At 36.2% G+C, this 25,611-nt stretch overlaps 1 protein-coding gene across 1 annotated transcript in view; it reads right to left on the bottom strand.

Moving 5' to 3' along the window:
• Window positions 1-24,793, bottom strand: part of IKZF2 (IKAROS family zinc finger 2) — a 166,144-nt gene extending 141,351 nt beyond the window's left edge. Inside the window, exons 1-3 of the mRNA XM_008067843.1 lie at window positions 24,641-24,793; window positions 23,055-23,103; window positions 22,121-22,225 (exon numbers count right to left, since the gene is read on the bottom strand). Of these exons, the coding sequence (XP_008066034.1) occupies window positions 22,121-22,225; window positions 23,055-23,103; window positions 24,641-24,643 (157 nt within the window). The 5' untranslated portion in view covers window positions 24,644-24,793. The remainder of the gene's footprint in view (window positions 1-22,120; window positions 22,226-23,054; window positions 23,104-24,640) is intronic.
• Window positions 24,794-25,611: the final 818 nt, after the last annotated feature.

The following is a 25,611-nucleotide window of genomic DNA, read 5'->3' as shown; positions in this document are numbered from 1 at the left end:
CATCTCTAGATTACAGAAACATTGAAGTACTTTAAGTTTATAAATAATTTGTCATTATTAAACAACTAAGTAAAAGATGGACAAGAGACAGAAACATTAAAAACCATTCTAAATAAAATTTTTAAAAGGAAAATATGCAGACTTTCAGTAAGTACACCATGTGGTACAAAAGACCTAGCAAAAAGAGCACAGACAATGGAAAAGAAATTTGATTGCAGAAAAAAAATTAAAATAATTTCCTCATTTCCAATACTGTCAACTATGATTTAAACACACACACACACACACACACACACACACACACACACACACACACACACACATATACACAGGTTTTAGCTCCTGGTACACATTTATAACAGTGAATAGGAACTACACATCAGAATGGAATGATTATTGATTTCTTAATGGATTACTGCTGCACGAATTTACACTCACCAAAAAAACCATCAATCTTTGGGTAATAATTATAAACCTATCACAGTGCATATAGCATTCTGACTGAATTGAAACTTACTGCTATCTGCCGGGAAATGACCAATTTTCTATTTCTCCAGCTCCAACCACAATACAGAATAGTGAGCAGCTACTTACATCAAATGCTATTACAGGACATGGTTTGTAACAGCCACAGCATGCACCATCTGTAAATTGCCATTAGAGAGGTAAACAATCAGGTCCTGGTGGACTTTTCTGATTATTCATTAGCTATGAAAACTGTAAATAAAATGGGTATAAGACAGTTACACTTATCAAAGACCTTTCACTACTGGCAAGTTGTGGAGAAGAGGTCAAGGGCAAGCAGCACATTAGCTGAAGTCATGCCATTGTGACTTTACAACCTCATTTCAAACCTCTTCCCAAATCTGCATCACAATCTCTTTCTAAAACTTAAGTGTGTTCTCAGTAAACAGCATTTTTACTAAATACCCAGTGGAATACCATTACAACTAAGATATTGTTTTCCTTTTTTTATTTTTTGTAGAGATGAGGTCTCACTGTGTTGCCCAGGCTGGTTTCAAACTCTTGGGTTCAAGCAATCCTCCAGCCTTGGCCTCCCAAAGTGCTGGGATTACAAGCATGAATCACTATGTCTGGCACTAAAATATTACTTTCCAAAACGAAAATCCCATCATATCAGTTTCACCTAGCAGTCCTTAATCATTGGATAATGCTGTGATATAGTATTAATCAAATAAGTTTTTAATTCTATTTTCCAGCTGTAGGGTTTAGATAACACCACTTCCTTCCAGATAGTTAACCCTATTCTGAACCTTATTTGATCTATATTATGCACAAACAATAATAGCATGAGACAGTTCATCTAGCCCAAATAAAGCTAATTTGAAATCAATGACATACTTGTTTTCATTTTTTTCTTTGGATTCTACTCTGTCATCAAAATGTTTGGCTAGATATATCAACTTTCTTTTCTAAAGAATTTTAAAGTACAATTTTCCCACCCAACTAACTAATTTAAAAATATATGTGTTTCCAAAACATCCTAGGAACTAAGGAAATAAGATTTGGTTGTTTTTGTAAAGTATCACTTTTCCCAAGCACTAAGAGATCATTACATTACCATGATAATTAACCATAATAATTAAAATACTAGTAAGTATAATATGAAATCAAACAGAAAAAGCTAAATATAGGTACCATTAAAAAACAAAATAGATTTGCAAAACACCACAATAGATTTGTGAAACTGTAAAACTTGTGAACGGCAAATTTGTTTTGTTTGTTTAATGAAAAAGAATACCCTAAATCTTATAGCAATCAAGTCAGCAAAATAAATATAATCTCTAGGATGCAACCGATAACTTTAGAATGAGTTGATATTAATTTTCAATCTTAGAAGCCCTAGTTAATAAGTATAAAGAGCTATATGTAAATATCTATGACCTATAAACAAGAACAGCAAATTGTGCCCAAAACAATGAACTCTATGAAAAAAAGTGCTCTATAAAAGTTGCTGCATTTATTTCTTAAAACCTTATGGCAAGTATTATTATTATATCCATTTTATAGCTGAGGGAACTGAATTGAGAAAATCTAAGGAACATTCCTAAGGCCATACAGGTATGACATTGAAAAACAATGGAATATTAGCAATCCCCAGGGTTTAACCTAAGAGTAAAATGCACCACTAGGACTTGAACCCAGGTCACTATAAGTTGAAAGTCAGTACTCAACCACTTGCACAGGGGCCTCGCCCTAAAACATAAGAACAGTTATATCCAAAGAGATCGCTATGATCCATAGCATACCCAATATTTGTTATAAATGGAGTAAATACATAAATGAAAAGAAGGAATAAATATATCATATAAAGTAAGGAACACCAGGCCAAGAGCCAGAAGACAGGTATTTTGTTTTGGGTTTTTTGAGGGGCTTTTTTGAGCTGGAGCACAGAGGCACACTCACGGTCACCACAGCCTCGACCTGCTGGGCTCCGGCAATCCTTCCACCTCAGCCTTCCAAGTAGCTGGAACTACAGGAGTATGCTACCATGCCCGACTAATTTTTGTAGAGATGAGGTCTCACCAAGTTACCCGGGCTGGTCTTAAACCCACGGGCACAGGCAATCCACTCGCCTCGGTCTCCCAAAGTGCTGGGATGACAGGCTGAGTCACCGAGCCCAGCCAGAAGACAAGTTTATTTATTTATTTATTTTTTGAGTTGGAGTCTCACTCTGTCACCCAGACTGGAGTGCAGTGGCCACTCCTGGCCACCGCAGCCTCGGCCTGCTGGGCTCCGGCGATCCTTCCGCCTCAGACTTCCGAGTAGCCAGAATTACAGGCACACGCCACCATGCCCGGCTGATTTTTTGATTTATTGTAGAGATGAGGTCTCGCTGCCCAGGCGGGTCTCGAACCCGCGGGCTCAGGCAATTCACTCACCTCAGTCTCCCAAAGGCGCGGGTTACAGGCTGAGCCACCGTGCCCAGCGACAAGTTTATTTTTATTTTTATTTTTTTAGTTGGAGTCTCATTCTATCACCCAAGCTGGAGGGCAGTGGCACACTGTCAGTCACCACAGCCTCGACCTGCTGGGCTCAGGCAAAATTTCTGCTTCAGCCTTCCAAGTTGCTGGAACTACAGGCACACACCACCATGCCCGGCTAATTTTTTGATTTATTGTAGAGATGAACTCTCGCCAAGTTGCCCAGGCTGGTCTCGAACCCACAGACTCAGACAATCCTCTCACCTCAGCCTCCCAAAGTGCTGGGATTATAGGTGTAAGCCACCACGCTTGGCCTAAGACAGGGTTTTAATCATTGTTCTGCTACTCTCTCCTCATGTGACCTTCAGCCTCAATGTACATATTTCTAAAACACATGGTTTAGCATGGACACTATGTAAAAAAAACAAACAAACTGTGTTTGCTTTACAGATACACATGTACACAGAATTCTATTTATGGAAGGGAAAGGACAAGAAGTCAGTTAGTTTACCCACATTTATTGTCTATGTTCCAGGCCCTATTCCAGGTATTCAGGTCACATGAGTAAACAAGTCAAATGTTCCTCAAGTGTGTGTTGGGAGAGAATACTAACAAATAAATTAGTTGATCAGATACTATGAAGTGTAATAAAGAAATAAAATAGGGTAATGTCAAATGCCTGGAGAGGGGGTTATTTATCTGGGATACTTAGGCAAAGCCTCTCTAAGAAGGCAACAATTAAATGGAGGTAAGAAAAGATGGAGGCTTTCATGCAAGGTTAGGAAAAAAAAGGTGTTCCAAAAAGAAGGGACAGCAAGTAGGCCTGTAGATAGGAATGAATGAACGGGCCATGCCTCAGAAAAGAAAGTAAGGAGGGGTATTAAAAATTTAGTGAACAAAGAGAATAATGGAGGAAGAGAAAGTCAGGGATGAAGGGAGGAGTCACAGTCTTTAGGATCTTAAAGACTTTAAAAAGTAATCTGAATTTTATTAGAGTGTCAATGATAAGCTTTTGTGTTTAAAGCAATGAATTACTATCATCTGATTTGGATTTTATGAAGTCCAGCTCTGGCTATTGTGTGGATTACAGACCATAGGGGAGCAGGATTGGAGGCAGGAAGACCAGGACAAACTGTTGCAACATTTTAGGCTTAGGGTACAAGGAAAGGATGGCAGACTAAAGTTACTGCAGTAGACATGGTGAGAAATGCTCAAATTCAGGATGAATTTTAGAAGCAGAACCAAAGATTTCTGATGGACTGGATGTTGGGTTTGAAGAAAGGAACAGTACTAGATGCAAAGTTTAAAGTCAAAACATCAGTGGTATCTAAAGAAATAAACTGAAAGATAAGAGGATCTGCAGATGGAGATATAAGGGCTGCTAACAGTTAAAGGTAAGTACTAGATGTTTTCTGTTCTCTGAGAAATTGGCAGCTATTGATTATGAAACTTCCAATGTAGCCACTTCTCTCTTTCTCTCAGGGCAAGAGATCTTCTGTTCTATCAAAAGCTTCTAATTTTCTGATGTCAACTAACTGGATCATCTCCTTTATCTCAACAGCCAGTAATATAAAAAAATAAAAATCCATGGTAAAAATAGAAACTCGGAAACAAATACTGATCACCAAGCACAGGGTCTTGCGTAGACAGCAAAGAAGTCAAAACACCAAACTCAAAGCATGAGAGCATTTTAGAGCAATAAAATAAAATAAATACTTTGCGATAAAAGTGATAAATATGAATAATAGGCATCAATCATCAAGTTGTGCCTACCTAGCAACATGATCCTGAAAACACTCTAACATCCAAAATATTTATTAAAAAGGAAACATTAGAGGAAGTACTTAAGTTCCTCACCATCCTTAAGAAGTACATAAGTAGGAAAAAAAATGCATTTCCATTGTGAGTTAAAACAACCTGACTAGCAGCTAAAAGTGTTCTACAGTAATCTCAGTCACTCACATAATAAAGAATAAGAAAAAAAAGTCAAACAGTAAATTATAGATTGATTACTACAAAGGTTCGTTACAAAAATGTATATGACTTGATATTATTAAATTGCTACTAAAGATATATAGATACAAGCTTGCACTTTCAGTTCAGTTAGGATTAAGTACACTGCATTCCTATATATGCTTGTTAAATATTATGGGCTTAATTCACAGAACCTCATGCCAAGCAAATTACATTTCATGAGCTTCCAAATAACAAACAGTTTTGTTGAAACACTAAAAAAAAGAAAAACTAGAGAAAGAAAAACAGTAAAAAGATTACTTCTTAAGAAGATGATCTGTTACAATGTAAGCAATGAGAATACATGGTATTCTCCAAGCTATTAAATACACTGACTTATTTCTTGCAGCTATAGGAATGATTACAAGCAAATGCTCGTAAAACTAGATAATGATTTCTCATCTAACAAATTGCTTAGACATTGCTTGGTCACATTTAAACAATATTTCAAGTAAGGATTGAACTGAGGGGGAAAACAATTAAATGCCAGGATAAAACTAGGGGGGAAACTTTTGTAAAGGATGCATATCTGATATCAGGTACTGTTAGAATAGTGATGTCAAAGAAAAATGTGGTAACTATCATAACTGCCCTAAAAACATTGAGGTCTGGCCTCACAATCAGGCATGAACAGAACTGTCTAACAGTTGTAAGAAAGAGTTATTTGACACATAGCTTCCTAAATTATCTTTGGGATTTAGCCACTGGATGAGAGTTCACGAAAAACAGTAGTAACATTACATGCCATTTTTATGTATGTCTACTAAATGGCTGATTTATGATTTGAGAAATCTTGGCTCATAATGATTAGAAATATTTATTAGTCAAAATAACAATAGTATTAATAACTTTTAAATTGTAACTTTTCAAACAATAACTCTGATGTACATGTGAGTATATATCTTAAGAATCTCTGCATATCCTATAAAATGTTTTGTAAAATCCATCTCTAATTTCTAGAGTGAGATGGGCTGAAAAGGTGTCTTTTCTGAAGCCATGTGACACTTCTAAATACTTGAATCTCTTAGTCCAACACAGTATTCTGCTTGAATGAGGGTAGAGACGAGTTAAAAGTCTAAGTGAGAGCCAACGATAGAACATTTATTTTAAAACTGCCTTATGGGTAAGACTAGCTGAGTGATTTAGTCTCTGGTATCCCCAACATATCAGATAGCATAACTGAAGTGACCAAAACTGTGAAGTTAACCTGAGTAATAAAGTCTGGAATAACTGAGATAAGTCTTTAATGCATTCAATCAGTTATCCAACACATATTAATTCATAATAGGTTAAAAAATTAATTACCAATCTTCTTAATTGAGAGACTACTATGTATGCTAGCCTCTGTGGAACAAAACTAATATTTCTTAAACTATTTCTTAAAATGTGTTAGGCACCGTGATAAAAGTGTTACTAAAGTTGTATTACTAACCCTCACAACAATCCCAAGAGACATGCATTACTTTCTCTATTTTACAAATGAGGAAAGAAAAATAAGACAGTACAGGCAAGATACAATCCCAGACTGTTCGGCTCTAATGTCATGCTCTGCCTGCTACCCTCAAGCTGCAGAAGTTATAGTCATTTTCCCTGCCCTCAAGGAGTGTCCAGTCAATCACACAGGGGAGATAAGATAAACTCAAGTAAGTAAGTAATGGTAAAGCAAGACAGAAAGTGATAAATACGTCCACTCTTTCAGAGAAGACACTATTCCTGGATTTCAAAAAATCATTTAGGAATATAGTACACTGTGCCTATTCTAATAATAACCCCAACCCAAGAAAAGTTAAACTTTAGAAATGAAAGTGTCTGTTTATATGTACTCTGCTGTGAAATCTTTTTTAAAAAGAATATTGTTTTCTCTTTGATTCTTCATAAGACAAGATAAAAAAGGACACTACTGAGGTCTGATACATAGTTCTGAGAATTCCAGATATGTAACGAAGAAGCGAGTTGTGGTGTAAAACACATGATACTGTGAGCACGGAAATTCACAAAATTTCATACCCATACCATTCACCAGCACCTCTAGTATACAAGTAGATCTATGCTAACAACTTCATTCTGAGTAAGGTCACATAGGGAGGTACACCACACAGCAAAGACCTGCCACCAGTCACATCTTCTGCACTGCCATCTCTCAAATGAAATACATTACTTCTACATAATTATCATTTCAATTATACCCTTCACAAACAGAGCAGGTTTATTTGTGGTTCACTTTAATGAGGTAATTTTGCTTTCATTTCTTCAGTAATTAATTTGAATACAACAGGATTAATAATTGCCTTATATCTGCACACACATTTCTTTTCAAACAAAATCTTGAGTCTGTCTACCTGACAGCACTCCGACAGACAAAAAGCAAAAATATTCAGCAAGTGATCAAGAGATTTTATGTTTTCTAGGCAATGCTTTGGACTACTTTTTAGAAAAAGACTAAAAGCATGGCCTTCCTAGACAACTATTTGGGTTGATGTTCATGGGATCTGTTTCTTAGTTATTACTTGATTCAACTTTCTCCATGTGCTGGTCAACCATTCTGGAAGCATTACATATATTGCTGCTAATGTTCACTACTCCTCTGACAAGACAGATATTAATATCCCCGTTTTACAAATAAAGCTGAGATTCCAAGAGATGAAAAATCTGTCTAAGGGCCACACATGTGATAAATATTAGGGCCCACACTTTATATATTACAGAGGGAAAGAAAGAGGAAACTCATTAAATTTCGTAATTTTAAAAAATGTTTATTTTCCCGTAATAAATAAAATTATAGCCAAGTACTCCAGAAAGAGTAGATATTTCCAACACTTTAAAAAGAAATATTAAACTCAAGCTTTTTTGTTTTGTTTTGTTTTTTTGAGTTGGAGTCTCACTCTGTCACCCAGACTGGAGTGCAGCGGCATGCTCCCAGCCACCGCAGCCTCGACCTGCTGAGCTCCGGCGATCCTTCCGCCTCAGCCTTCCAAGTAGCCAGAACTAGAGGCATGCGCTACCACACCCGGCTAATTTTTTGATTTATTGTAGAGATGAGGTCTTGCAAAGTTGCCCAGGTGGGTCATGAACCTGCGTGCCCAGGCAATCCACTCACCTCGGCCTCCCAAAGCACGGGATTACAGGCTGAGCCACCGAGCCTGGCTAAATTCAAGTTTTAATCAGCACATCCTATGCTAGATGTGAAAGCATTTTGAATATAAGTACCTAACAGATAAAATGTTACTTTTAATAGGCCTAAAAACTGTTTCCTTAAGCAAATGAAACGTATACGCTGATCTTGTTTTCATCATTTATGGGCTTAATAAACCTTTTCTTCAACAATAATGCACATGTTAATTTTATCTCATGTCTGAACAATATGTACTGTAGTATTATCACAAAGTTAGCCAATCTGGGAATCTTAACTCCCTGAAAGAGAATGACTTCCAGAAAGTCTTTCAAACACTCAGTGCCTATCTTAGACATTTCAGGAGGAAAATGGAAAAGCATTTTATCAGAGAACAAAAACTGGATGCAAAAACCCCATTTCATCTGCTCCATATCAAGTTCCTTCTTCATTCCACCTTCCAAGAAGAACAGAGGAAGAGGAGGAAGAAGAAGAAGAGGAAGAAGGAAAAGGAGGGGGAGGAGAAGCAGCAGATTCTGGCAGGCTTATGGTCTCCCCAACTCCTCAACCCCACTTTCCACTGAAATGAAGTAAAAAAAGGCAGCTGACGGGCCAGACCAAAGTTCACTGCACCCACATTCCGTTAGGAATACAAGTGGTTAGAATATCTCACACACACAGTAAGTTATACAAGCACTTCTGCAGAAGATGAACGCAACTGATTAGTCCACCACTGGCAATAGCACTGGCTCATTAGAACAAGCTACTCTAAGCGCTACTGACTTAACTTGCTTTAATTGGTTACTTGTTCTAGGCTCAAACCCTCAGAACCTCCAGATCTTCTAACTTGTCTACCCCCCCTTCCCTCCCTGGCTTTCAGGTATCTGAAGAAGTATGCTTCTTTCTGTTGAATCTAAATGCTCATTCACTTAGCATCCACCAGAAACCATTCTGCTCTTACTGCCACATTCCTCATCATTCAAGTGGGTAACTGCCTTGATTGACATAAATTCTGGTTTCTCTTTATTTGTAATCTTTTCTAAAAGAAGAAAAAGGGAGAAAAGATTCCATTTTTCATTTGCTCTATTCCTTTCTCTAGCAGATCTACTAACGCTTGTGGAGTCCGTGGCTTGTCCCTCACTTCTGGATCCACTATTTTTATTCTTTCTTCCTGAGCTAGCTCTCTTCTATATTCGCTATACTTCACAGCTCTACTCTTTCTTTTTATAGGCCTCAAGTTATTTCACAGGTCCTACCCCATTAACAGTATACCACAGTTGTCTTGCTAAGACAGTTTCTCTTTAATTTCATGTAAAAAAATTAGCAACACTCAATGGAGTTTTAAATTGATGTATGCAAATGAGACTAGGGCTCTTTTTAAAAGTTTGTTATATGTAAGAAAGAAATGAAAATCTAAATATAAGTTTTAACTCATTCCACTCAGATTCCTTTTGCTGTCATAAGCTTACCACAGACAGGAGTCATTTTAATTTTTATACATGCATTATTGAGTTTACAGCATTTCATGCTATGAATGAATAACTCTTAGAACAATCCAGAGTATATAATGTTACTTGGAAATTCCACTGTATCATAGCAACTAAAAAATTACCTAATGGGGTGCAGTGGTTCATGCCTGAAATTCCATCTACTCAGAAGGCTGAGGTGGGAGGATCGCTTGAGACCAGGAGTTCAAGACTAGCCTGAGCAACACAGGGAGACCCTGTTTCTGGAGGGGTGGGGGGCGGAAACGCTGGGCATGGTGGTGCACACCTACAGTTCCAGCTACTTTGAGGCTGAGGGAGGAGAATTGTTTGAGCCCAGGAGCTCAAGACTGCAGTGAGGTATGATCATGCCACCACACTCTAGCCTGGGCAACAGAGTAAGATGTCATCTGTAAAAAAGAAAAGAAAAGAAAGCGAAGGGAAGGGAAAGGAAGGGAAGAAGGTTATATTCTAACTAAATCTAAAATGGTATTCAGTCAATCTGAAGATAGCATTTATATATGAAAATACTCCTAAGTATAGTATTTATACCATTGGTAATAACTGATCATTACCTTGAGTCTATAATTTCACTGAAATTTCAAGATCAAACCTACATGATCAGAGCTTGTCATCAGCTTTCTTGCAGAAGAGCTCCACACTTTCTTTGAGAAGATGATTCAATGAATTCTTTCTGTATTTATTTATTTATTTAGAGTTGGAGTCTCACTCTGTCACCCAGGCTGGAGTGCAGTGGCACATTCACAGTCATCACAGCCTAGACCTGTTGGGCTCAGGTGACCCCTCTGCCTCAACCTTCCAAGTAGCTGGAACTACAGGCATGCGCCATGACACAGCTAATTTTTTGACTGATTGTAGAGACACAGTCTCACCAAGTTGCCCAGGCTGGTTTTGAACCCCTGGGCTCAGGCAATCCTGTCATCTCCATTTCCCAAAGTACTGGGATTACAGGAATGAGCCACCGTGTCTGGTCACTTCTTGTTTTTAAAGATCACAACTAATATATCAATTTATTCCTTGTAAGAGACCTAAAGAATGCAGAACTCTTTAGAAAAGGCCCTATTATCTTCATATATCCCACAATAAACTATATCAGTATTTTTTGTTTCCTTCTTGTTCTGTTCTTTGCATTCATACACATACACACACACGCATATATACACATGAACATGTATTCTTTTAAAAACATAAATTATCACATACATACAGTTGTATGAAATCAGTTGTCTGGTTACCTATAGTTTCTCTGATTGGCTGACAAAATATATCTTCAAAATTTTTATCAGCTATTTTACTCAAGCTGTAAGGCCAACAAAAACTACTCAAGTTCATCAAAATGTTATGCCAATAGCCTTATTGTGATAATTTATGTAAAAATAATTTTATAATTTGTTTAGTTGAGGTACGGGGGGGTGTTTCTTTTTTGTTTTTGTTTCCAAAAAAAATTAAATCCAAAAATTGTCATTAGGTCACTCATTTATCATGAGTAAGACAGATGGCCGTGTGTCAATTCATGCTTTGAGAATTTTAAAACAGCAGACTCAGAAAATATCTCCTGTCTCTTTTTATAGTTTTTAGCTATGCCCAGACAAAATCTATTCTGCTTTCAAATAGTTTTCAAAAATTTAACAAGGCAATAGAATTTATTTTATATTTCCAAATACTATCTTAGAGGTACTTAGGGTGTTGTAATTTTTATAGAGTAAGCAAAATGATTAGTTACTGCCCACCTCTTTGTAGTACCAAAAATTCTTAAACAGCTCAATTTCCAAGCTTTAGAAGATATATGAGTATCTGAACCATCATTTCTAATAAATACAGCAATCATTTCTAATATCTTACACTTAGCTATTCAATAAATATCCTCAGTCCTAAAAACTAGAGAAATGCAACTTTTCAGTTCAAAAGGAAACACATGTATTGAAAACAAATCAACCAGGCTCGGTGGCTCAGCCTGTAATTCCAGCACTTTGGGAGGCCAAGGTGAGTGGATTGCCTGAACTCGCGGGTTCGAGACCCGCCTGGGCAACTTGGCGAGACCTCATCTCTACCGTAAATCAAAAATTAGCCGGGCATGGTAGCACGCGCCTGTAGTTCCAGTTACTTGGAAAGCTGAGGCAAAGGATCACGAGAGCCCAGCAGGTCAAGGCTATGGTAGACGGGAGCATGCCACTGCACTCCAGTCTGTGTGATAGAGTGAGACTGCAACCCCTCCCCGCCCCAAAAAATGGCCATCATAGAAAACATTTTATATGATTGTGGGAGAAAGTATGACTCTTTAGAACTCAATTAAAAATGGTCAACGTGAATTCAACTGAAACAGGGCAATGTTGTACCCAAGTACTTCAAAACATGATCAAACCCTGCATGTTGATGTCTTAGTACCAGGTAGATAGAGCTGACATTGCCAGGTGTAAGGAGAACTATAGCTCCAGTGATAAGGACTGCAATGGCAAAAGTCAAAGGTGTAGACACCCAGAATGTTAATTCATTAGAATGTGACTTCATGCTGATTAATTATATGCTCTTCAAAATATCTGAAGTGCATAAGAAAAGTTAATTGATGTATTCTATCTTGTACATGCTCCTAAAAACAGTTTTAAATAGAAGACAGGAAACTGGTTTTAAAATTACAAGTACATGAAATTCAATCTGTAAACTCTAAATGTGCCATATTAAGACATGAGAGGTAGTAATAAAGATGATGATGATGATGGTGTCATGGCGACATTTACATTAACTTGGATTCCACTAAATATGACTACATAGAATGAGAAAACTTAAGCACTGGTTAGAACCTTAGAAATCATCTTTTGGGGACAATTTGAAGATTACAAAACCTTTTTTAGAATGAAACATTATAAAAATAAACACATACTCAAGGAAAATAAAAAATAAATTAAGATTTCAAGATTATTTCGAAAACTAAGAAAACAAGTTTCTAAATGTCTTCAAATAGGTCAGAAGCAGAGTATTTAGGTAGACATACACAATATGCTAATCTTATGTAGTTCCTTCATTCAACAAATATTTACTGGGCTCTTACAAAGCATACTGTATGCTAAATATGAAGAGATAAATAAGGTATGCCCACTGTCCTCAAAGATTCACATCTGGAAAATGTCAGATTAAAATTTATTCACAATCAATATGTGACCCCAAAATAAAGTTACACACTTTGAAAAAATATTATTTAATTCACACTCAGTATTTCCTATTAACTAACATGAAATATTACAGTTTTGCTATAAAATCTCATATTCCATTAGTAAGATTACGTCAATAATTTCATAAAACTGGTATGATGTTATTGTTGCTTTTTTTCCTTCTGACCTGTAAACTGAAAGATCTCCAGCTAATTTAAAGTATCTTTCTAGTGGCAGTGCTATTTTCCATTTTTATCTAAACTAGATATCAAGACTTCTTAAACAGCTGACCACAATATCTGTCAACATTTATTTACATGAAAGTTTAAATTTACTGCAATAGTAGTTGTATCCTTCAAAGTCATTATGAAATAGTTTTCATAGATTCAACACTTTACAAATAAAATCAACACTATACTATAAAATCAACACATTACAAATTAAAACAGAAATATAAATCACATTAAAGAAAACGAATGAATCTCAGGCCAGAAAGAATTGGCTTTAATTATTTTGATGGTATATACTAATATAGGTTAAAGCCTGAACCTGGGGGATTTAGTCAAAGGAGTCCACAAAAAAAAAAAAAAAAAAAGACTCAGAATCTGGATCTAGAGCATCTATATCCATGTCCATTCAAAGGGGGAAGAAATGGACAACAGATTTCAACCATAATTATCCAAATGGCAATGGTATATCTATTGTGATGCTGAACATATTAGGTTTTCTTAGTCTGATGCCATCTAACATTTGAATTATATAACTAACTTCCTTTGTTCAGATTACTTGTTCGCTAACTGACCTTTACTGATCATCCATATAGGTCAGTTGACAAGAACAAAGTGATTTGGTCAAGCCAACTGGAGTGATCCAGATCCTACGTTAGTTGGATGCGAGTTTCTTTGTTTGGCTGTTCATTTTATTTTTAATCAAGGTATAGACATAAGTTGGCATTCTGACTTTAAATATAAGTGATTTAAACTTGCTTAATATGAGTCGACCTTGAGACAGGGCTCCACTCTAAGTGAGCCACAAATCTAGTTTCAAAACTTGTAAGGATGAGAGCCAAGTTCTGCATTATAAATAATTTTGTGGGGAACTGTTCTCCTGTGGGAACCTATCTGAGCAGCTGCTTGCCCTTCTGTCTGTTTCATTGTGCATCTTCAAATTCATATACTTTTGAAAAACTCTTGGAGGTAAAAGGGGAGAAGCAATTCATTCATCTATAGTGGATATAAATGATGATGACCACATCACACTCATTTACTTCTAAACGCAATAAGCAGATTCAAAATATAAAACAAAATATCAGTTCTTTTGGACCCTTGAAGAGAACATCCTTCTCTACAAAACACCCCAAATATGTTATTGTGCCCCAACACCAGCAGTGCATGACACAAAGTAAATGCTCAATAAATGTTTGCTGGATCGATGATCGAAAAACGAAAAACAGCTCTCTAGGGAGTTCTGAATCTCCACATACAGAAAATCTCAAAATTATTTCCAGCAACATTCATTTGGAATTTCATGGTGTCTTGGGTAATCAGAACTTATATTTCTAAGACGGAATTTTATAATAGATATTTAAAAACAATATGTATGTTAATTAAGATGTTCTCTATGCCATACTTTCCCCTCTAGGAAACTTTATCTCAAGGGACACAGTATTATAAGTTTTTTTAAAATTAAATATAAACCAAATCATTTAAAAATACCATATATCTTGTCCACATAATTATCTCAAAGTCTTCAAGAAGGCTCTGGATAAAAGTATTAAATTCCTTGACTATTAGTGCAGCAGAACTGACAAGGATTTAGCTAACAAACTGTTCATATATATTCAATTATGTATTTATTTATAAAGAAACAGGTTACAGATAAAGACAAATTATTAGAGTAGAAGTGTTGGGATATATGTCAGTCATGATTAATTAAAAATATATGGTCTTAAAAGTTATGATAGCAATATATCACAAAATATTAAAGAGAAGGATAGCATATTTTGTTTAAAAATCAGTGAGTCAATCACATCAATTAATTCAACTTCTGAGACTAGCATAAAAGTATTCCATTAGCAAAGAGTTTGTTAAAGCAAGTGCTCATACATTTCAATATAGAATTCTGATTTAATGGGGCAATTGGGGAAATAAGGCCACTGATCAAATGCTGAGAATTACTTATGCATGAATTTTTTAAATATACTGTATTAAACTATTGTTAAAGGAATACAGGCTGAAAAGTAACCAAACCACAAGCTACATATAAGTTTTTACTAATTAGGAACATTTCACTTTAGTCTATCTCCACCTGCATAATTGTGATTCCCCTTCAAAATTCTATCATGCAAGGCTCCAAATTGTACCCAGAATTAAACTAAACTAAATTTTTTCTAGGAAACTTGCTCCAGTATTCTCCATCTCTGTTGATGGAGCCTACCATCATCTATTCAGTCATTAAGGAACTATCATCCCTAACTCCCTTCCTTCTTTACCTATACTACCCAAATCCTGTCAACTTTAAGATGTTACATATCCTTCTCTTCTTTCATATCCCACCACTACCAGCTCTCATAACTTCTCACTCAAACCACCACAATAGCCTGTGCAAGAAACCCCTGCCTATAGACAGGTCACCATACACAATCTTTTTCTCTATAGTGCAGATAATGTGACCCATGTCAATTAAAAGACTGAAGTCACCACTGAGTCCCAAGAAAATGAAAGCCTAGTTTCCTCTCATTCAAGATATTCCATCATCTTGCCCTGATTAACTCTTAAAAGTTGTCCCTGGTCTCAAATTCCAAGACTTCAACTTTACATTCTAGAAATACCAATCTGCTTGTATTTCCCAGAATATCGCATGCTATTTCTTTTTTTTTTTTTTTTTTTTTGAGTTGGAGTCTCACTCTGTCACCCAGACTGGAGTGCAGTGGCCACTCCCGGCCACCGCAGCCTTGACCTGCTGGGCTCCGGCGATCCTTCCACCTCAGCCTTCCAAGTAGCTGGAACTACAGGTGCGCGCTACCACGCCCGGCTCATTTTTGATTTATTGTAGAGATGAGGTCTCACCAAGTTGCCCAGGCGGGTCTCGAACCCGCGGGCTCAGGCAATTTACTCACCTCAGTCTCCTCAAGGCACGGGATTATAGGCTGAGCCACTGAGCCTGAGTGCAGGCTATTTCCTACCTCTTGTGGTGAGTGCATCATTTACTGAAAAAAGCCTTCCATGTCTCCTCTAAATCCTTTTCATTTAAAATGTCTCAGCTCAAACAGTCTCTCTCTCTAAAAAATCTTCCCAAACTAGTACCATCTCTCATCCCCCAGAATAATCAAGACACTGAGCTTACTATAGTAAAACATTTTATTTGGATATCTGTCTTTCCCACTAGGGTATAACTCCTGGAGGACAAGGATTACACACTATTTATTCACCTTTGGATATACCTTACAGTACCTGGCTTCTGGAAGGTAGTCACCAATAGTTGGGGAATTAATCAACTCAGATTATACAGCAAAATATCAAATGCCTATAACTACTAATTGAATTTTAAGATTACTTCAAATTTAGAACACCTAAACTATTACCCCCAACACAATTAACAATTAGGTCAACAATTTGATTAGTTATCATCAAATGAGAATTTATGGTACTACCAGAAGCATCAAATGAGGTTAAACTTTAGATGGGGACTCTCTAAGAAACAATTGATTCTCTGTAGGAACAACTTATTCCATTAAGAGGACTTTTTCTTTTTCCATTCTTAACAACTGGTATATTTGAAGCACCAACAGTGAGCAGTGATCTTCTTTACATGTAGCCAAAAACATAAAACTGTACTCAAGAATATTAAAACCCCTCAAAAAAACTCTGACATATATACAAATTCTGCTTATTTCTTAAGCAAAATCTTCATAGATACTTTAGATAGTAGAGGATTTCTTTATTCAATATTTACCCTAAATTATCAGAAATCCCTATCTCTACTCTATAGATCTATGTAGTAAACAGAAAGAGCAAAAGACCCAGAATCCAAACAGATCTGAATTTGAAAACAAACCCATTTTCTTATGAGTCATGGGTCCATGAAAAACTAACTTGACTGCTCTGAGTAATAGCAGCGGTGATTACTGAGTCTTAGCATGTGCCAGAAGTTGTGCTAAGCATTTTGCATATATTGCCTTATTTAAGCTTTACAATAGCTCACTGAGGTAGGCATTGCTGATTCCCATTCTATAGATAAAGAAACTGGAGCTCAGAGATGTCAAGTAACATGCCTACGTTCACAGAACAAAACAGGAATTCTAACTCAGGCTAGTATAACTCCAAAGCCCATATTTTTAACCACTCACAATCTGTTGCTTCTTTTGTCTTAGCTTTTTGTTATTAAAATGGAGTAATTACTTACCTATCTCACAGAGTTGTTGTGGAGACAAAGTAAAATTATACAGAAAGCATTTAACATATTCTAGGCATCCTAGGTACACTCACTGCATTAGGTTCCTTTCGCTGCCGTGGTGATTACATTTATAATGAGGGAAACAGTCCCTAAATACTCCTTACCTATATCCAAACAGAAATAGACTGAATCTCAATTAATTCACAAAATGAAAATATTACCAGATCAATAAATTCGTTTCCTATAAACAGACATTTTAAAAAATGAAGAAAAACAACAATCCTACCTCATTTTAGAACTGTGACCCTGCTATTGATATTTCTGAACATCATAAAATCAAAACATGAATATCCAAAAGATACCAAAATTTAGGTGGGAAAAGTATGGCATCCAGAGATCTATTAAGACTTATAGGAAGACTCCCAACAGAGCATAACCAATGATGTTCCAATAAAAAAAAAATTGACTTCCAGCGGGAAGACAGATTTTGACAAAGATAGAGGCAATAAGCATAATCTTTACACAGAAAATTGTTTTTTAGAAGGCAGACCTTAATTCTCACTACTAAGCAGCCTGAAAAGATGGGGGCCTGGGGTGGAGTGAGACACACACATATACACACATACACACACACACACACACACACACACACACACACACACACACACAGTACTTTTGTTGGAAATTACCTGCAATATATATCTCCTTTAGTTGCCTTTTTGGTTTTCGTTTTTCTTTTGGCACATAGTTATAACACCTCTGATAGGTGTAAGGAAATTAAATCAGAACTACTTTTATTTTTTTACTTTTCTAATAAGTAAGAACTAAATGTAAAGCACATTGGGTATATATACAAACTTAAGTATTATGATTCAAAACAGAGCAAGAATTTACATTAAGCCCATCTGGTGTTGCATTAAGGTGTGTCCTGTGGAAACCCAACCAAGGGTGACTGCCAAACTGACCAACTGAAGACAACTCAGAAAGCTGATAAGTCCCATAATATAGGCTATATTTCAAAAAGTCTATTAGAACACCCGCTTGACAAGATCTGATACCACTCCACCCTCATAATAACACTCTTCTATTTCTGTAATACTGTTTTTGTCACTAAAACATGGGTTAGTATTGGCCACGGCAGACACTCTGAGATGATGACATTGTAGAGACACCAGTTATCTTATTAACCCACGAGGTAAAATCACAATTGTATGTCCCAATCCTGATAACTTTATCTTTCTGCTAAGTACCCTAAGGGGTTCATTGATTTCTTCAAGCCTCAATTTCCACATATGAAAAATAGAAATCATAACACACTTCTGCTTCACTAGGTTCTAAAAATGGAAACTAGCTTAAAAAAAAAAAAAAAAAACGAATGTGAAGCACTCTGAAAAGAATAAACCAGATTCCCTGACCTGATTATTGGTCAGAGTCTTGTAAAACTAGACTTACTACTTCTTCCAATTCCATACATGCTGCCTGGCCATCAAACTGACAAAGAGTAACAGTTGACTCAATTAAGAGCTTTAAAAGGATAGAAACAAGTATTACGATGTATTTTCATACTCATTTAACTAACTAGCTGCAAAGTAAATCTACCTATTGGCATTATAAAAATAGATGATAAGAAAAAATAAGATTAAATACAAATTTTTAAACTTAAATTTTTTTTCAAAATAATCAGCTGCCAGTATAAAACAGTTTGAAACTGACACTGAAGGAACGATGCAAGAATTGGAAATGAGCTAACCCAGAAACAGGAGGAATCAGAAAATAAGTTTCATCTGATGGGCCGAAATACAATATGGATTATTTTTATATTGTTCTGTCTGAGTTGTCTCTCTCAGATTCTTAACTTCTAGATTCTATTTTTAAAATCACTTAACATTGTGTATTTCCAGTAGCCATCAAGGCTTATACTGTCATCCCTGACACCGAAGATTGTCAGCAGACTCAATATGTACACTAATGATCTCAGGCAACAATGCCCATCTTCTTTTCAAAGAGATTCTTATTCCTGAAGAAAAGTTTAGAGTTCTCCAAGGAAATTCATTCTAAACCATAGGAAGTAGTCAGTATACAATGTTAAGATCACTAATACCTCTTATTTATTTTTAAGGTTATCTTATATGTTAAATTTTAAAACCAAAAACTGCCAGGCACTATAACATTTTTAGTTCTCTCCCAAGTCGCCGGTGCTCTATTCTAGCACTGTCAAATAATGATAGCTGCTGTCATTATTTTTTATACAATAGCTGGCAGCAAGTTGTACAGATACTCTTCATCTTAGAATACTCACCAAACAACCTAAACAAATGTCAGGATCTTACAGTAGTACTGACCACTTCCCTAAAGCCAAAATAGGAGGGCTATCACATCTTATGGATACTTTTTATGGCCAGAAAGTTAGCTATTAAAAAAAAAATTCAAAGATTTTACTTCTTTTTTTTCTAAATTGTTTAAAAATAACTTTTTTCCCCCTTACACATATACTCCTCTCCTCTCCTTCCTGTTACTAGAAACTACCTTATTCTACCACAAAAGTTTTCACATTTACTTTTAGCTTTAACACATTTAATCAAAATTGCAATTCTGTTCTTGGAAGCAGCAGCCCTCCAAGAAGTATATTTGAAAATATGAAAAAAAAGATGCAGAAAATAAATAAGTTCTTTTCATTTAACGAAGTCAACAATGCATGCAAAGGGATTTAGGAAAACCAGTGATCTCAGACACAAATGACATGACAGGCCACACGCACCCAAAAAATTATTCCAAGACACAGAAAAACATCTGAGTGACCGATTCTAGGTCTCTTGTTCCAATTAATAGACAAGAGTCCCTCTCTAGTACTATTTGCTTTGGCAATCTAAAATGCTGATATTCTTCTAGATCTAACAGAGGAAAAATGGGTATCTTCTCCATCTAACACCTAAGTGGGTAACCTAGATACTGTAAATAGAGGCTACATAAAGGATGCAACAGACAGCTCTGAAGTGAGAGCCAAAATATTTAACCTGCAACTCTTTGGGAAAGAACCTGAAAACATGTGCAGCTTAGCCAAAAACTGTACTAATATGGAACTGCCACAGGCTAGTAAGTTAAAAAAAAAAACCTCTTTACCAAACATAAGTTTACTGTTGTTGGGTGAGAAAAGCTCGAATGTCAAAAGCCCAGTTCTTATTTGTTCAAATTGATCGTGCCTTCTCTCTGCACTATTTATTTTAAAAGATGAGTGAACTGCCTTTTTGAAGCAAGTACTTGCAAAACCAGAATAAAATTCACAAATAAAGCAGCCAATTAACCAATTAAGCAGCATTTCCTGCTGATATTCATGGGGTTGGCTAAGGGATGACAGTCAAGTCTCTGAAGAATAGTTACTCTCTACCTCATATAGTCAATGTTGTTTAAGCCAATGGCTAAATATTTAACTAACAGAAACTGGAATTATGTGAGTTATCTGAGAAATAAAAACATATTTTCCAAAGAACTAGTATCATTAAATATTGAAATATAAAAATTCAAATGCCTACATTGCAGGAGTAGTATAATTTTTATCAAATCAACTGGCAAAAAAGATAAATTAATGCAAAATATTCATTATAAGAGATTAGCACTATGATTTAGTATACATTAACTCACTAACTTTAAGTTTTTCCTTTCGACATGATTAAGAAATTTCAAGGACTGCTTCTAGGATAAAATGCTCTTAGTAAATTTCCCCATTGATAAAAAAAGAAAACTTTTAAATAAATAAAGTGAATTCAAATAACTCAATCATAATTTCAAATCAATAGCTAAAATCACTTAAAGTTAATGAATTGCATAATGCTATTCAATTATATTCTATATACTTTTGCTTATAATTTAGTAGTCTTATCTAGTGACAAAGCTTGTAATTAAGTTTTAAGTTTTGAAGCTGTATGATATAAATGGAGAGACAAAGTTGTTTTCTACGGACAATCAATCAGAATTACTCATAATTAAGATGATTCAGTTTTCTTAGTTATTAAATCTTTGAGGGAAGGGAGGAAGAAAATGCCTTTCTGCGACATACTATCCAAATAGAAAACTTGTAAATTAAATTATGTTTACATATAAATCAGATTTCCTTTCTATATAAGAATATAATATTTGTCAGAATGCTCTTTGTATATAATATGTATCAAATGTATAAGGGAAACAAGATTTCAAATTACTTTTGAGTAGGAGTAATAAAGCACTTTCTCTTGATAACGAAACTGAAAAACACTATAATTAAGAGAAAACCAACTGAATTATTAATAAATACAAATATTTTGCCTTCCGTCCCTTACAACATACATCATGCATGCTTTTTTAACACACAAAAAGAATGTCTGCTGCATCAATGAATGACCCTTTACCAAAAATAGTAGTCAAAATTGTTTATTCCTACAAGTTTAAAACATTCTTCTAAATTGTCTCAGTTCTTTTCTCCACAATCTAAAACAAAATGCTTTCAACTTCATTAGAGAAACAAATGTAAATGAGTTCCATAAACTTTTCAATTACACTTCACTTCCACTGTTTTGGAGGAGAAACTTTCACATATTAAAAAAAAAAAACAAGTAACACTGCAATTCTACCACTGATAGTTTAGCTTTGTACCAAGGCAATATTAAATTACTTTAAGGTGAAGAGTTCTTTGGAAGTGATATGTTTCCATATTTTTATCCAACAACAACAAAAAAATCCAGTCATAAACCTGGCAAGTCAAAACAATAACCAGCAAATTCTAACCTTTCTTACCTGAAACAGGTAAGCACCAGCTCCCAAATGCCACCTTGGGATAGTTCAGACTAGTAAGCAGACTCATATTTTATAACACTAGAATGAACAGGAATAAATCTGTGTTGTTCTTTCTTTAGCAAAATCTATAGCAGTTGCTACACCACAATGTGAGAGGACCCCACAGATCTAACAAATTCAAGTATGTCGCTACAGAAATAGGCAACAACAACAAAAAAAAATCATAAAATGAAGACTTACTGCTTGTCATGTGACTTGGTGAGGCATGCTGTCCATTGGGTGTGCTTGAGGTGAGGTCAATTGCCATATCGGAGTGCTCTCTTTCAGGTGAAAGCTCATTGTCACCTGCTTTCACAAAATAAAATCTTTTGGTCTCTATTCACTGTCACATACAATCTAGTTACAACTTTGTTTCATACGTGCAGTGGCATGCATAGCCTTAATATTATAAGGTCATACATTTTTCCATTAAAGGAAACTATAAAGAAATATCATTTAGGAATATATACTTAAATGAATGAAATGACAAAAAGCCACAATCAATTGATGATAAAAAAATTAACAAAACTTTATCTCAATACTCTAATGTGTACAATAAAAGGAAATGAAGCTGTTGATTTCTAAAGTATCTTTTCGTTGAAAAAAATAAGTTTTCTTTTAACATCCAACTTAACTATTAAGCATACAGTATTTATAATGAGCATTTTCCAAAATGCTGACTCTCAGTGTTGGCTATCAAAGAGGCTTGAAAGGAGTTGGCTAAAAAAAATAACAACTTAAGAAATCTAATTCTTTTTCATATTATGTGTCTGAAAAATTAGGCTACAGTGTAGTAGATGTTTAGTACACACCATATTAGTAGACATATATGAAACCTGACATATTCTAGACTTAAAGTAAACGAAAGAAATAAGCAGGAAAGTGTTGATCTGCTCACCTACTATTGATTTAAATATTATCCTTAACTTAGTAAGTAGTAAGTATATTTCTATATTTCCTTCTTACTTCATTTCTGTGCTATTATTTTCTCAAACTCACTTCAAGGTAGAATTGTCAAAAGACAGAAACCAAGAATATAGAATTCTTAATAAAATCTCAGAATTCAGGAATTAAAACACAGGTAATAGAAAGGTAACTTTATCAGCGATAGCAAATTAATGAAAATGATACTTACACGTTATATAGCCATCAATAGTCTCTGTTTCCATAGTCAAAGTGCAATGCTGCAAAACAAAAGATTACGCCCTTAATACAATGATTCCTTTGAGTATCTGCCATTAAATTCTTAACTTATTTGAAGCTCCAAGCAGTTAGTCCATGTTGCTGCTGCAACCTGTGCCCAAGACACATACTACAGTGTACTGTATGTGCTCATTTGCAAGTCACTGAACTCTTTCTGCAAATGATCTGATTCCTGCTGGAGATAGGATAGGAAAGATAAGTGTGCAGTGAGATAGGCTATGGCAAGAAAGGAATGGCTCTGTTAATCAAAATGTACTTGGTTTAAAGAAAAAAAAAAATAGAGGGTACACCTCAAATGTGCCACCTTTAACTGGGATTTAAGTATTTTACCATCCACTACTTCCCACAATCACACTGCAGTTTGAGGACTTCCCCAGTATACAGATAGCTCTATTCACAATTGTTGCAAGTTGGTTCATCATGTTCTAATAGGGAGGGGGAGGACAAACAAACATAAGAAAACAAAACAAAACAAAAAACTTAGTGCCCAACTGTGTCTCGAAGATTTCTGCAGCAGTTGGCCAACTCCCTGACTTGTATTGACATTTTAGCCAACCCCAAGTTCTGGGTAAGCACCTGTTCAATGTAACCTTAATTTCCTGCCAGACCATGCTTGGATACTAACGCCAAGCCTACTTAATACATTCTGATTTTGAAAATTTCATAAACCTTGGCTGCACAGGAGGGAATAACTTTTCCTTAAAGTTTGGGGAATTATTTGTATGAACCAATGACAAAAACAGAACTTAATTCTCAGGAAAAAAAGGTAAATTGTATGAGAGGACACCCCCTAGCTTTGATTCACATAATGAAAAGATCGATAATCTAACTGTATCCTGTGAGGGGGGGAAAAGTTTAAGAATTGACAAGTCCTGAGGAGATTTTACTTTTTTTTTTTTTCCCCCGTTGGCCTTGGTCCTTTTTGCCTTTAGTTTCAAAACTCTCACTGCACCAGGAGCTAAATTATTCACGAGCCATTTCTGTATTGATCGCCAAGTATATTTAGCCCTGGCTCCTGGAATTTCTCCATTACTTACTGGAAAACAGGCAGCTTCACTTCTTGTCTCCAAAACCACTTCCCTTCTCCCTCCCCTCCCCTTCTTCACCACCACCCTCCCTACCACCCCCCCCCAAAAAAACTTTTCTTTCTTTCTTTATGGAATAATCAGATCAAATTCCCAACTCAGTCACTACATAGCACTTAAATTTCAACCTGCTCTACTGTTATCAAATTCTTTCAAATTATGATTACATAAGGCTTTAAAGAAAAGGGATCGGTAAAGTTTAAAAGGGGAGCAGTTGCTTCGGATATTTTACAAATGAGTTTAATCTCTTCAAAAATGTACACATTTAACACACACATATTAAAAAGCAAGAAACGTCAGGAAGAAGCCAAAGACGTCTGCCCCATCAATGAAATGGTTATTAACCCTCCTAGAAGGAAAGAAAGAAAAGGAGAAAGAGAAACGAAATGTACATACAAAAGAAATTGTCCTTTGATTAAAAAAGATTCATCACCATTTCCAGCTCTGTCGGGAGATCTCAGCTTCTTCTAACCCCACCAAGAGGAGGTGACAATGTCGGGCTGAAGATAAACGAAGGGAGAAAGAAGTTTTTTGTGTGTGTTTCCCCTTCTCTCTTTCCCTCCCTGGCCCCCTTCAAGCCAAGCCCCCTGCAGAGTTCAAGGCGAGGAGGAAGGAAAAGCACTTTACAGGTGGGTCATTCCAAGCCCAAATCCAGCAAACAGATCGGCTGATAAACAAAACCAAGAAATGAGAGAGAAGGAACACCCCCCCCCTCGTCCTCCTCCTCCTCCTTCTGCCCCTCCCCCTCGTCCCTTGGGGATGGTCTAGTAGGAAAAGTCACTCAGGAATGGCACCACGTACTTTCAGGAAAGAGGAAAAGAGAGAGAGAGAGAGAGAGAGGTCAGTCGGTGCTACAGCAATGCGATTAACAAGAGAAAAAACTTGATCCACCGGTTCCTTAAGAATCGGCCAAAAGCTAAGACAAGAAAACTGAAAGAAAGGGGGGGGGGGGTTGGAGCCGGGTTGAGGGGAGGGACAGTCAGGCAGAACCCAGCGAGGAACCTAGGCCAACTTCGCAGGACTGTTTGTGGCCCTTGGCAAAAAAAAAAAAAAAAAAAAAAATGGACAAATCAATCAATCTTAATTCCATCTCTCTTGCCCAGACGAGAACCTGTCAAAGTGATTTCACTGCTGCCTCTTTACACGTGTCCCACCAGGGTTTGTGCGTGCGTGTGTGTGTGTGTGTGTGTGTGTTTTCCTTTCCCTTTTTCTGATCCCAACAGGCTCTGGAGACCACCTTCCTATCTGGACAGCTGCAACGTATTCCAGGCTGCCCAATCTCCCTCCCCGGAATCCAAGTGAAAACAAAGCCAAACAAGTCCCCCATCCGCGCGCGACAGCTCCCAGCGAGGAGAAGGGATTCGCCGAGGAACAGCCCAGATGACAGATTCCGAGGAGGGGGCG

This window comes from Carlito syrichta, unplaced genomic scaffold (assembly GCF_000164805.1).
Source record: "Carlito syrichta isolate Samal-C Ts95f unplaced genomic scaffold, Tarsius_syrichta-2.0.1 Scaffold309786, whole genome shotgun sequence".
NCBI lineage: Eukaryota > Metazoa > Chordata > Mammalia > Primates > Tarsiidae > Carlito > Carlito syrichta.
This window is presented reverse-complemented; position numbering and strand designations above follow the sequence as displayed.